Here is a 13,784-nt window from a genome sequence, read left to right as displayed (position 1 = left end):
CTCAAACTGACTTACTGTAGAAGTGCTTACTAATCAGAATTCCTCCTGTTTTAAAGCAAAAATTCACCTAGAAACCAAAAAGGACTAACATCAAATTTTAAACTAACAAAAGAAACACTTTTAGCCTACAGAGTTCTACTTTTATGACAAACAAAATCTTAGGAGAACAACATTAGCTTAGTCATCTCCTGCTAGTAAATGAAATACGCTCCCTCCACTTACATAGCTTCTGTTCAAAGCAGAGCTGTGAGAGCTTTACCTAGCTGTAATAGTAAGGACACTGGACCCTGTGCCTATTTTGGAAAAAAAGAAGAAAGAAATGTCTAAAGCTGGAAACCTTAATGAAAGCATCTGAACAAATAACTCACCTTAAGTAACAAAATGTAACTTGTCCACTGCAGCTCCAGGATTCTAAATTACACAGGTCATGGTCACCTGGCAGAAAGCTTGTCCTCAAATAACATCTGACTGTGTAACCCTGAACTTAACTGTCATCACAGGTCCAGGAAAAAGAAAATCAAGTTCTTCCCTTCAAATAATAAAATAACAAACTCATTGCTGTCAAGTCAATTCCAACTCACGGCAGAGTTACAGAGCAGAAGTGTTCCACAGAAATTAGTAGGAAGAATATAAAAGCTGATGCTCATGAGACGAAGAACTATGCTTTAATATGTAACTTAATACATGAATAATATATTCTGTGACCAAAAGAGAAGTGGTTAGGCTTGTCTGAGTTCCTAAAAAAATAACTTTACACACTTGTTTTTTCCAGATCATCTCCCCAACCAATTACATTGATTACATCTTGTAGAAATACATTTCATTTCCCATTAAAACACAAAGGGAAAAAACATAAAATTTTTATGCCTGGGTAATAAGGAGCCCTGGCGGTGCAAGGATTAAGTGCTCAGCTGCTAACCAAAAGGTTGTCAGTTAGAACTCACCCTGCAGGAGAAAGACCTGGCCCTCTGCTCTCATAAGATTACAGCCTAGAAAGCCCCTATCAGGCACTTCTACTCAAAGCACCTGACAACAACAAAATCCCTAGTGTTGTGATTACATTTTCTGGTTGGTCAGAAGCTAGAGACGAGTCCTGTACTATGCCGACTTTCTCACAGAAGCTAAGTGGTCAGCGCAGAATGTGCAGTCAACACCAGAACTCACGTGTCTTACCACATCTGAAGGAGACTCACTAAGGGCTTTAACAAGACACTCCTCCAACTTCACAGCAAAGTCTCATGTAAGTAGGAAAGAAAGTAGGGAAAGTTATAAGGGGCATACTCTAAAGTAAAACAGAATTCATAAAGAGGAATTTGTGAAGCAAGGCAAATTACTTTCACAGGCACTATTTCTGTTCCCTCAAGGAGATCGTGATACATTCTGACCGCAGGGCTCCGCGAAGGTGTGTAATTTGGGATCAGGCCGCTATTTTCTGTGACCTCTATACAGTGTAGTCAATTTATGTGATTTATTACAGCCTTGCTTTCTTGACAGGGAGTGGCGGCTGTATAGGGACACTCAAACGCTGAGTGTGCAAAAGTAAAAACATGGTCCAGGAAACCATGAAAACAAATTGTAGAAATTTTTTTCTGTTTAGATGAAGTTTTGATCAAAATTTCAAAAAGCCCACCCAAAACATGTGCTTTAAATGTTTTTACATGAAACCAGCTAGGACCCACTGTCAGGGTCCACAGCGGGGGTCAGGGGAGTGGTGTGCGGAGGATGGATTGAGAAGGCTGTGCGTGAACTCAGATTTATAAATGATCCCTCAAGTTAGGCAGATTTCAACATTTTATACAAACCAACATGGTCACGGAATCTCACTACTCTAAATATTCTGCAATAACATGACTTTAAAGGATTTCAAAGTACTTGTTAAAAGCCCTGTCTCAAGAAATAGTCCCACTGGACAGCTTACTTATAATTATATAAGCAGAGTAGTACATTTCATTTCCCTATTCCTAAATCCTCATTTCCAATCAACTCAGTTCCTTGTGTACAAGAGGAAACATGGAACCACAACAGAATGGGCTGTGTGCACGGAAATGGAACGCTACTGTCTGAACCACTTGAAGCAGAGAGCTAGAATATCACCTTTCAATATCATGCCTCTCGAAAGAGCATGTAGCCCCCATTTGCATACCTATCCACACCCTTCCTGTATACAAAATGTGGAAGAGGTTCTCTCCAAAGAAGGTCAAATGGAGCTTTACTGGGCTGCTGGAACATGAAATAAAATGAGATACTCAGACTGGCAATTTTAGCATCCCATGCAAAAGAGAGGGTATAAAATCTGTGGCCCAAGGACACTCATTGCTCATGACACATGTTCAATTCATTTTTGCTTAAGTGGCTAAAGGAAGAGATTATCAGCTGAACCCACTTTTCCATCAGCAGAACTACCTGTCCCAAGCATGAAGGTAGATAATTGTAACTCTGGAGACGTATCATTGAGGGCTAGCTCAGTCAACAGTCAAGGCCGAGGCTGCAGAGTTCCTCAGGTGTGAATGACGTAAATAACAAACCAACCCTGATTGTTAGAGCCTTGTATGCCTGCACACAACACACTCAGCTCATGGCTAGTTTCCAAAGCCATGTAAGAAATGAAATAGCTAAACGATGAACTTTTCAACAGCATGCATTCACTCACTTGTGAGAGAGCCCACTGTGTGAGGCACTGGTCTAGAGACTTGGAACAACACTGATTCCTAACCTCACCGAGCTCACATATAGAAGAGACTATAAACAATAAGCGTACTAAGTTAATTATATAGTAGGCTAGATCCTAAGTGCTTTGCAAAGCAGAGGGCCAGATAGCAGCATGAAAGAGGGTGAGCAGAGTCAGCTACCATGAGAAGAAGAAAATGGAGCAAAGAGGTGAGAGTGTCAGTTAAGTGGATGTCTGGGGAAATTTTCAAGCAGAGGGGACAGTTATAGCACAGCCCCAGGCGGGAGAATGCTGGGCAAGTGTGAGGGACCAGGAAAGAGAGGAGGAAGAGGGCATCAGAGGTCAGTCTCTCTCAAGTCTTGATTGCATTTCATATCCCTGCTTTCTAGCACAAAATAGGGCCTCAGTGCATGTTTACTGAATTAACTTAAACTCCAGTAAGATAAATTCAACTCAATCTACAAGACAAACTACACACAAGACTAGTTGCTGTCAAGTCGATTTCAACTCGTGGTGACCCTATGTATGTCAGAGCATAACTCCTCCATAGGGTTTTGAAGGCTGTGACCTTTTGCAAGTGGACTGTCAGGTCTTTCTTCTGAGGCACATCTGGGTTGGTGTGAACTGTGCGTAACTGCTCGTGCCACCCAGGTACTCCTATCTATAGTCCAGGGCTCCCTAAAAACCTGCATGCAAACTGCAGTGGAGTAAGGTGCATTTTCCTGAGAGGAGCTTTTATCAGATTTTCATACAGGTTTTCCACCCTCTTTCCTCCAAAAAGTTAAATTTCAAAGTTTCCGGGAACATATAAGAAAAGTGGAAAAGTGAGGCACTCTTGCACACAGGCTACCCTTGGCCAAAGTCTAATGACAACTATCTTTCAAACACAGTGAAGGCAGGGAGGTTCAGAGGATTAGCATGCAGCACAGGTGCAAGCCCCCTCAATTTACCACACTGCCCATTAACACGGTGCGCCAATGGTCCCATCCCAATAAAAGAGAACTGTGGCAAAACCAAAGTAAATATGAGTGCTTGAGCACATATGGATGGCTATAGGTGTGTTGGTATATGGGTAGATAAAGGTATATACATAAATAAGAACAGACAGAAGTCTATAAAAAAAAACCAAAAAACAAATCTGTTACCATCGAGTCGAGTCCAACTCATAGCGGCCTTACAGAACAGAGTAGAACTACCCCATAGGGTTTTCAAGGAGCAGCTGGTAGATTAGAAATACTGACCTTTTCGTTAGCAGCTGAGCTCTTACCGCTGTGCCACCAAGGCTCCGGTAGTAGATTAGAAATACCGACCTTTTTGTTAGCAGCTGAGCTCTTAACTGCTGTGCCACCAAGGCTCCAGAAGTAGATGAGAAATACCGACCTTTCTGTTAGCAGCGGAGCTCTTAACTGTTGTGCCACCAAGGCTCTAGAAGTATCTCTAGGTATGTGTAAATAAGTAGGTGCAGGCACATATGTTCACTGAACACACAAACACAGATACTCCTCAGACATAACCAAATACCTTCCAAAGATTGGTTTTCTGGGTTTGAAAGCTTAGGACCCTAGTCTCATGGGACAACTCAGTCAATTGGCATAAAATGACTCACAAAAATCATGATCTGCTTTCTAGTGAAATGATTAGCAACTGGGGTTTTAAAAGTTTGCAAGTGGCCACCTAAGAGACAACTACTGTTCTCTACTTACAGGAGCAAAACCGTAAGAAGGTAACCAAAAGCTCAGAGAAGAAACAAGTCAACACAAGCCACAACCTCATCAACCCTGAGACCAGCAGAGCTAGATGGTGCTCAGCTACCACCACTGATCATTCTGACCAGGGTCACAACAGATGGTCCCAGACAGAATGGGAAAAAATGTGGAACTCAAACCCTTTAAAAAAAAAAAAAAGGCCAGACAAACTGAAACAGTAGAGAACAGAGGACTCCCTGAAGCTATTGCCCTGAGACACTCTTTAAATCAGGGATCCGAACTGGTTCTTCCCAGTTCAGTTATGTCTGAGGAAGCAAAACCAGAACAGACTCAAATTTTTTAAATTTGGGTGAACCAGCACAATAACTGAAATGGGAAAAATTGTGGATCGAAGCCCTGCTAGAATCCTCATCTCCCTCTTAGAAAACAAGGGCAGCATACATGTTGCATAGCAACCAAATCTCTTGCCCACTGAATTTTGAGCAGAGTCAGAAACAGCTGTTTCCCAGTCAAAGATGGTGACTGGCTGTGCCACTCTGAATGTGTGTCACCACAGTCCTGCCAATAATCCAATCTCACATGTCAGGCTCCTAAAAGGGCTCACTACGCTTCTTCCAAGTCACCCATTCCAGAGCTTTGACCCATAATTTCTCCCGTTCAGTTACTGTTCCAGATCACCCAAATTTTAATAATTTGAATCTGTTCCAGTTTCGCCTCATCAGCCATGACTGAGTAGGTTCACACCAGTTTGAAGCCCTGCTTTAAACCTAGAACCGAGCCTATCCCGAGATTACCTTTTAGCAAAACAGTAGAGTGGTACACAAAATATAAGACAATACCAGTAAGACTGGTGCTCTACTTAAAAACCGTCAGTATGAGGCTAAAAGGTCAACAAGTATTCAAAAGTAAAGATGAGAAGATAATGGGGCAGGGGAACTAGAGAACTAGAAATGGAACAAAAAGAACACAATTAAAGAGAATGTTGACACACTGTGATAAAATTAACTATTGTCACTGAACAATCTGTGCAGAAATTATCAAATGGTAACCTAAGTTGCTATGTCAACTTTCATCAAAAACTCAATATTATCTTAAAAAAAAAAAGAGAGAGAGAGAGAGAGAGAGAAATGTACGTGGTGCTTGGACCTCAGAGGTAATCTTATAAATGAAGTAACGACAGGCAAACACAAAAAACAGGCTAAGTCAAAAAAAAAAAAAAGGAGTAAAAAGAAAAAAAAAAGGGAGTAAAAATTCCATTATGGTAAAAGAGAAAAGAACAACCCTCTCTTCCCTTCGCATAACTTGTCACTGCAAAAGCTTTTCAAATAATTACGTGCTTAGGCAAAAGAAACCAAGAAGAGTCAGAACAAACAGAGTCTGTCGTTATAGCCCGCTTTCTGTATCAATTTGACATGCATCTAACAGGAGCTACTAAATTTTCACTTCAGAGGAATTATATTTAAATAAGAACACAAGACTAACATCTCTAGAAAATCTTAACGTTTAGAATTATTCTCCCCACACATTCCCTTCCCACTGCCTTTTCAACCTTTCAGTAATTCCTAATTTCTCATGTATAGTCAAGATCTTTCTTCCTAATACTTTCCTGCACATTACCATGGGTCTCAAGATTTCTTGAGTGCTGCTAGAAAAGTTTAGTTTCCTCTACACCTTTCCACGTATTAAAAAGAAATATGAAAAAACTTAAAAATCTCAATTGTCACCACATTACATGAGGAAGAATGCATTATAACCAAGCTTAGGGCCTAAAAAGGGAAAACCATTTTCCTATACACAGAGATGTGTTTTTCTATGTACCCTATCCAAATCACCTTTCACCTGACACCAGTTAGCAAATGCAATTTTGCAGAGAAACTGGTTTTACAAAATCTTTTTGTCACTAATCTTGACAAAGGTACCTTTTTTCACCTCTTGAATGATCTTCCCTAATTTAGTCAGATATTTTTATGATCCTTTGTATTCTCGGGCAAACTAAATCATTTTTCCTTTTAAAGTTGCCTACTTAAGGAAGTATTTCTAACTCAAAAAATACAAACCGAATTAAAAAAAAAAATAGGCTGGTGGAGAAAAACAATTAAGTATACAGTGTATCTTCAACCTGCTAAGTGAAACTGCAGGAAATTCAACAGTTGACAAAATTACATACATCTGTGGTGCAGTGGTTAAGAGCTTGGCTGCTAACCGAAAGGCAGGAGTTCTACTCCACCAGGCGCTCCTTGGAAATCCTATGGGGCAGTTCTACTCTGTCCCATAGGGTCGCTATGAGTCAGAATCGACTCGATGGCAATGGATATGGTTTTTGGTACATAGTCAAGGTTTTCTGATTCACATGCAAAGAAAAATTAACTTTTGAACTCTATGATTAAAGACATTACTTGAAAACTTATTTATAAACTACAGTATAATGTTTATGAAGCAAGTATCCCTTCTGGGCCAGGCAGAGAAGACAAAAACCCTTCACTTCAAATATCCTTATCAAATTACTTGGCTTTGGAAAAATATTTCTAATCCTACCTCTGACCAAAAAATCAAACCAAATCCATTGCCATCAAGTCAATTCCAACTCAGTGACCCTATAGGGCAGAGAAGAACTGCCCCATAGGGTTTCCAGGGAGCAGCTGGTAAATTCAAACTGCTGACCTTTTGTTTAGCAACCAAGCTCTTAACCACTGAGCCATCATTACCCAGTGCTAAAAGCAGGGCTTCAAACCCGTTAGTTCTGGTTTGAACCCCTGCTGAGAACTTGCATTTCTAACAAGTTCCCAGGCGGTGCTAATACTGCTGGTTAGGGGATCATTCTGAGAACCACTGGTAGAGCTGTGGTTTTGAAAATGTATTATATATTCTACATAAGAATCACCTGGGGATTTGTTAAAACCATAGATTCTGATTCAGTATATCTGGAGTGGAAATGCAAATTCTCAACAAGGGTTCAAATCAGAACAAACCAGTTCGAAGCCTTGGCTAAAAAGCAGTTCTTAGTGTTGAGGTCTGCTTCTTTATTCTCATTATCTCATTCATTTGGGCTAGAATAAGCCAACATTAAGGAGGCATTAATACATTACTCATAGTATCAGAGTCTCTTCCAGAAATATCTGGTGATGCTACTGTCAGTTCTACTCAACACACAACCAGAGCAGGTAGGTCCACTCATTTTAAACATACCTTTCCCTCTGATCAGTCCTCAAGAAAAAAAGACTACATAAAGGAAAAAAACAAATGCTTGCAAATCTACTAGTGAGGAAAACAGTACTTGATAAAGCTGATAATATCAAAGCTGAGCGTGTGAAAATGAACAGAAGTGAAGCCTTAAATGAACAGCTGTGCTAAAGCTCCAGTGTGGACCATCTCCAAGGAACAGAAAATGATTTCTGAATCGAAGTGTTTTCCATTTAAGAAAAGTATTCAGTGATTTTTTTGTTTTGTTTTTCCTCTTCGTGAAGGCCAAGCAGAATACAGGCATTAATGCTACAAATAACACTGCCCATGAAGGAAGAGAAATCTGTCTACATTTATCCTAACTACAGGACTGGTTTTCAGCTTCAGCCACAGTGTTCCTGGAGAGGAAACCAAGAGGTAGATACAGGGTTATAAAAACAACGGTTTCTTTTGTGCTGAATTCTCTGGTTATTTCATTACTCTCTCTGTTTTTCCATACAAATCATATTAATGTTAAATGTACTTACATTAGATTTATCCTCCGCTTGCCCAAAATGATTATATAGATACATAATACCAATTACAAGAATAAGAATGCAACAGATGTTTAATTCGATGGCAGCTATAAGAATAGTGCTTAAATGCTCACTCAACAGGTTCTCAGATACCATTTTCCTATTTTTATAACAACTCCTCATCCCACAAATACAAATTTCTAGCTGTGTAATGATTGACCGGAGTTTTTATTCACCATCTATAAATTCAGGTAAAGTTGCCAGGATTATTTCTGTGCAGACCGTAACAGAACAACCCAAACCTAAGTTCTTACCTTTTAACAAAAAAGTCATCAAGCAATCGTTCATCAATACTGACCTTGTTGCTCACTGTCTGCTTCAGTTTTTGAAGAACCTGGTGCAACAGGAAGGGGTCGAGGTGGCCGGGGCTTTGGTGTGGGAGGTGAGATTTTTTTCCTTCCAATATATTCTACATATGTTCCCGGAAAGTCTCCCCTTTCCCCCGTGGTTTCATTATAGCCATTCAACCAGCCAATTTCTTCAGGCCTGGCTTCCTGTCCATCACTGAATCCAAGAGCTACCAAAGACCCTTTATTCACAGTCAATATGTCACCCAAATGCAGGTCAATGTCTTCTTCTCGTTCCTTTTTATAATCATACAGCGCTCTGTACTGGTACCCCTCAGCACTCATGTTTGCAAATCTGTTACCATGCAACAGATGAGTCTGCTTATACGCGGCAGTCTAATTTTACGTTTCTATGGAAAGTGAATTCAGAGAGTGTGGTAAAATTCCTAATCTGTGTCCAGCAGAGGACAAATGACAACTCTCCAAAGGTTTAAGAGGAGAGGTGGCTGGCCATCCGGCTGTCCATCTGTCCTCCATCAATGGTGCGAATGAAGACAGGGCTCCACTTCCTCTGCGTGCCACTGTCCTCCCCTTGCCTCCTTTCCAGCAACTTGTCAACACTTGACTCCAGGCTGACTCTCACCGCGAGGCCCAATCCTTTCTGATGCTCTTGTCACACTGTCCATCTGTCGTCTGATTTTACTGTTGCACTCCACACGCAAGCTGCACCTAGCAAAGGAAAAACAAGACTTATGAATGAACTTCACACTTTGCCATCTGTGTGAATCTGAATTTGTACTTCCATTCAACAAGTACTTAATCGACTTGGCAGACGGACACAGACCAGTGTGTTATTGCTCACGCCGCATTAGCAAGACAGTCTTTGCCTTCTAAGAACACTGGGTGGGAGGAGGAGGGTTGGTGAGCATGTGGCATCATCTCAGCGATAAGAGAGATACACAAGGAACCGTAACACTAGGTACATGCCATCAGAGAGGCAGAGACAAATTGCTAGGGGGTTCAAGCAATGGTGCAACTACATCTAACTGCAGGAATGTGAAGACAGAGTACAATCGGTGGTGTAATCTTAGGTACAGATGTGAGTAAGCGAATGTCACATTCTGAGAAGAGCTAGGACAGGCAGTCCAATGCATCTGAAGCCAAAATCTGAGCAGTGGGATCCAGATTAGAAGCATATGACCTTATGCACGTCCGTGTTGGGTTTGTGAGTAATTCCATACACAATGGAGCCATTGAAAGGGGAGCAACAGGGTCAGGGTTGCATTTGAGGACTCTCAATCTGGCCACAGGGCATAGGAGAGGGGACTTGCAGAGAAGAGGTGAGGCAGGCTCTGGAAGGTGTATTGCAGTATTCTGGGCAGGAAGCCAAGAGGGCATAAACCAACGTGGCAGTAGAGGGTACAGAAAGGACAGGACTGAAGTAAGAGACAGTGCAGAGAAAGAATCTATAGGATTTTGCAAGTGCTTAGATACGGAGCAAGAAGGAGAAAGAGAAGGGCAAAAGGTGCCTGATCCTGCAATAATAAGGAGAATTTTGCTACCACTTTCAGGCTAAGGGAAGCCAGGAGGCATGACAGGCTTACAGTGACACTGGGCATCCAAACACAAGCGTGCTAACTAATTGCAGTGGAGCTGATTCTGACTCATGGTGACTCCATGTGACTCACAGTAGAATTGTTCCGTAAGGTTTTCAATGGCTGTGACCTTTCAGATCACCAGACCTTTCTTCCGAGGAGTATCCGGGTAGACTCAAACTGCCAAACTTTAGGTTAGTAGCCAAGTACTTAATCATTTGGGCCACCCAGAGACTCCACAAGGTGCTAGTGGGTGGATAAAACCCTGGTCTGTGATTCAGGAGAGGGAAGACACTAGAGATTTAGTAATCAGTTGAAAATAAGGTGGGACTAAACTCAGTGGAATGAAGATGCTCACAAGGAAGAAATACTTAAAAGTTAAAAAAAAAAAATGACCCAAGGACTGAACATTGAGGCTCAGTAAAGGAAGCAGTGGTGGTGCAAAGAGCTCAGCGCTCAGCTGCTAACAGAAAGGCTGGCAGTGGGAACCCGCCCAGCTGCTCTGCAGGAGAAAGACCTGGCAATTCGCTTTCATAAAGATTACAGCCTATGGGGCAGTTGTACTCTGTCACATGGGGTCACCAGGAGTCAGAATCAACTCTACGGCACCTAACAACAAAGGCAGGTGAGAAAGGAAAGATTTGGAGACAACGCAGGTAATCATTAAACCCTATAGAGGCATCCAGAAGGGGGAGACTGAATGAAGGCTAGGTAGTTTGGGGTTTGCCCACTGAGGGATCATCATCAACTTCTGGGAAAACAGATTCTAATCCTAGTGCAGCAGTGAGGATAGTAGGAGCCCTGGTGGCACAGTATTTAAGCACTTGGCTTCTGTCTGAAAGGTTGGCGCTTCAAACTCACCGGCCACTCCATGGGAGGAAGATGTGGCAGTCTGCTTCCATAAAGATTACAGCCTTGGAAACCCTACGGGGCAGCTCTACTCTGTCCTACAAGACGGCTATGAGTTGGAATCCATTTGACGGCAACAGGTAGTGAGGACAGTAACCAAATGTAAAGGAGCTAAGGAATCAGAGAGGAAGCAGAGACATGCTGCAGATGATTCTATGAAGATAACTTCAGTGGACGGCGATAGGGGTAGTGAAGCACCGCCCCCCCCCCCCGCTTTCCTTTTTTTTTTAAACATAGCGGAGGCAGAGGAATTAGAGTGATCAGAGAGCAGCCGACTGGCGGAACAGCGTGAACAGGTATACACCTTGCCCAACATTCATTTCTCAACATTATCTTTATCATAAAGAGTAAAAGCAACCTAAAGTGTTCAGTTAAGCTGGCAGTACAATAAAGCAATAAAAACAAAAGCCACGTAATTTTAGTGTGCTTTATCAAAGAGAGCTTTTATACGTTCTGAAGAGTGGAACACTTCAGAAGTTTAATATTATAGGCGCTATTCAGTGTAGGCATCTTAAGAAGCAAAATCTAATCACAGATTAATTGTCGTGCTGGCATTCAGACCTGTGAAGGATTCAATTTTACACGGTTAAAGCCTCTTAGCTGTAACACAAAAACACTCTTAGGAGAGTTACATATTAAAACAAACACTGGAAGTCTTGGTGTAGCAAGAATATTAGTTTGGGATAGTATTCTACTTTTCATTTCAGTCAGAGAAAAAAACTAAAGCAGTCAGCAGGGCATATGAGAAAAATAAACTATATTCTCTGTTTGAAGACTCTATCTCCTTTTGATAGATCCAGAATCAAATTAAATATTCACTGCATAAATTCACACGAAAATGTAGGACTAGCAAATCTCATTTTTAGTACTAATGTACCCTGTACAAATGCGACACAGAACTCTAAAGAAAACATGAAAATTTGCATATCCCTAAACGCCTGGAAACCAGGCAGTATGCCTAAGAATAATTTAATTCCTCCAAATCTGCCTTGAAATTTTTGTTAGCATTTCCTGGCAATGTATGTCTTTTTGATTAAAAGTCCTCAACCAGTAGGCTGGGATCTTTATGCCCACTGCTTCCTAAAACATCCTTTATTTCAACCACCCAGCGGGCCAGTTTGTTGAGATTCTTAACAGGATGGGCATACAATGAACTGCATCCCCCCACCCCTGCAAGGTCCCCAGCAACCCCCAGGCCCTTGCCCACAGCACACCTAGACATATGTCTATGCTCCTTGTTGGGGGCCACTAGAGTAAGAAAAGGCTTTGTGTCCGGGTGGAAACGAAATTTGCAAGGTCAAGGTTTTATAAACCTGAAAACTGTGTTCCAGCCTGCCTGATGTTCAATCCGTGCAAAGGGAGAAAGAATCTTAAGGAATTACCAGATGACTTTAAAGAGCTAGACCCTAGATTCGCAATGCCCGCCAAGCGGGCCAAAGACCTAACCAGTTATCAGATCAACTCCCACTCACACCTACATGTCCACGAATTCTCCCTTCGTTGCCATTTGCACAATGAGTCTTTTGTGTGTGTGTGTGTGTGTGTCTGTAAAAAAACCCTGTGCAGATCTCTGTGCCCTCTCTGATAAAAAGAACCCCAGATCTTATATGACTCTAGGATTCTAAACAGAACACGAGTCTACAATCCCATCTTCGTAATCAAGGTCAGGAAGATAGATGCAGATAGAACAGGTTAAATAATCTGAGGTCAGCTGTGATGTGGTATGTTGTCAGAGGAGTGTGAGAAGACAAATGAATCGGTTGGTGGTGAGATACGGAGGTCTTGCTGGGCAGAGGAGGCAAGTGCCTCTACTCTGTGCACACTGTATACTTTCTCCTGACTGCCATTCTAATTTTAATGATCCCTGTCATCATCTAATACTTAACAGGTTGCCATCAAGTAGATTCCGATTCATAGTGACTCAACAGGACAGAGCAGAACTGACCCCACAGGATTTCCAAGGAGAGGCTGGTGGATTTGAACTGCTATCCTTTTTGGTTAGCAGGCAAGCTCTTAACCACTGGGCCACCAGGGCTCCATCTAATGCTTAGCAGAAGCTTTATGTGTATTTATCCATTCAATCCTCAAGATAACTAACCAAAGAAGTAGGTACTTTATATACGAGGAAAGTGAGGTGCAGGCAGTTTAAGCATCTTGGCTATGATGATAGTAATGGAGAGGTGGAAACCAAAAAACCAATCCCATTGCCGTCCAGTTGAGTCCGACTCATGGTGACTCCATGCGCTACAGAGTAGAACTGAACTCTATAGTGTTTTCTTGGCTGTAATCTTTATGGAAGCAGGTCCCCAGGCCTTTCTTTCATGGTACCACTGGATGGGTTTGAACCACTAACATTTGAGAGAAGTGGAACCAGAATTCAAATCCAGGCAATCTGGTTCCAGGCCCCCCTCCCTTTTAACACCATGAGAACCTACTCCCCAAATTCAACTTGCTTTGCTGCCCATAAAATGGGCACCCCAAATATAACAGTGAAGTTGGCAATGTGATTCCTTGTCTGCACACTCTGGCCTCCCAGGTTAACCCTGAATGTAAGCCTTTTATTCTCTGGGAGAGCAGCCTTACTGGTGAACATACTTGGAAAAGTGTATGTGGCTCTTTGAAAAACACACCCGCACAAAAAGAACCCATTATTACACAGTAGCAGTCCCATTAAATCCAAGACCCAGCATCTCGGGCCACGCAAATTTTGAGACTTCATTAAAATGCACCTTTGCCAAAGAAGCCCATAAACTAGTGAATAAAATAACACAGGCACACAACTTCTGGAAGGCTGCCCACTTCTGGAACCCTGCCCAATTCTGCTCTATGAGCTTAGCTTCTACCACCTGTATCCCTCTTGGCAT

At 41.9% G+C, this 13,784-nt stretch overlaps 1 protein-coding gene across 4 annotated transcripts in view; it reads right to left on the bottom strand.

The window, feature by feature from the left end:
* The window catches only part of PIK3R1 (phosphoinositide-3-kinase regulatory subunit 1), a 97,472-nt gene that overhangs the window by 75,156 nt on the left and 8,532 nt on the right, over window positions 1–13,784 (bottom strand). For 2 of the 4 annotated variants that reach the window (XM_003408071.4, XM_010588191.3), the window contains exon 2: window positions 8,428–9,145. In XM_003408071.4, coding sequence (XP_003408119.1) covers window positions 8,428–8,761 — 334 coding nt within the window. In that variant the 5' untranslated portion in view covers window positions 8,762–9,145. The other 2 variants (XM_064272766.1, XM_064272768.1) reach the window with 2 other exon arrangements.

The sequence above is a fragment of the Loxodonta africana genome, chromosome 2, assembly GCF_030014295.1.
Source record: "Loxodonta africana isolate mLoxAfr1 chromosome 2, mLoxAfr1.hap2, whole genome shotgun sequence".
Classification (NCBI taxonomy): domain Eukaryota; kingdom Metazoa; phylum Chordata; class Mammalia; order Proboscidea; family Elephantidae; genus Loxodonta; species Loxodonta africana.
Note: the sequence above shows the minus strand (reverse complement) of the source record. Positions and strands in the feature narration are given on the sequence as shown.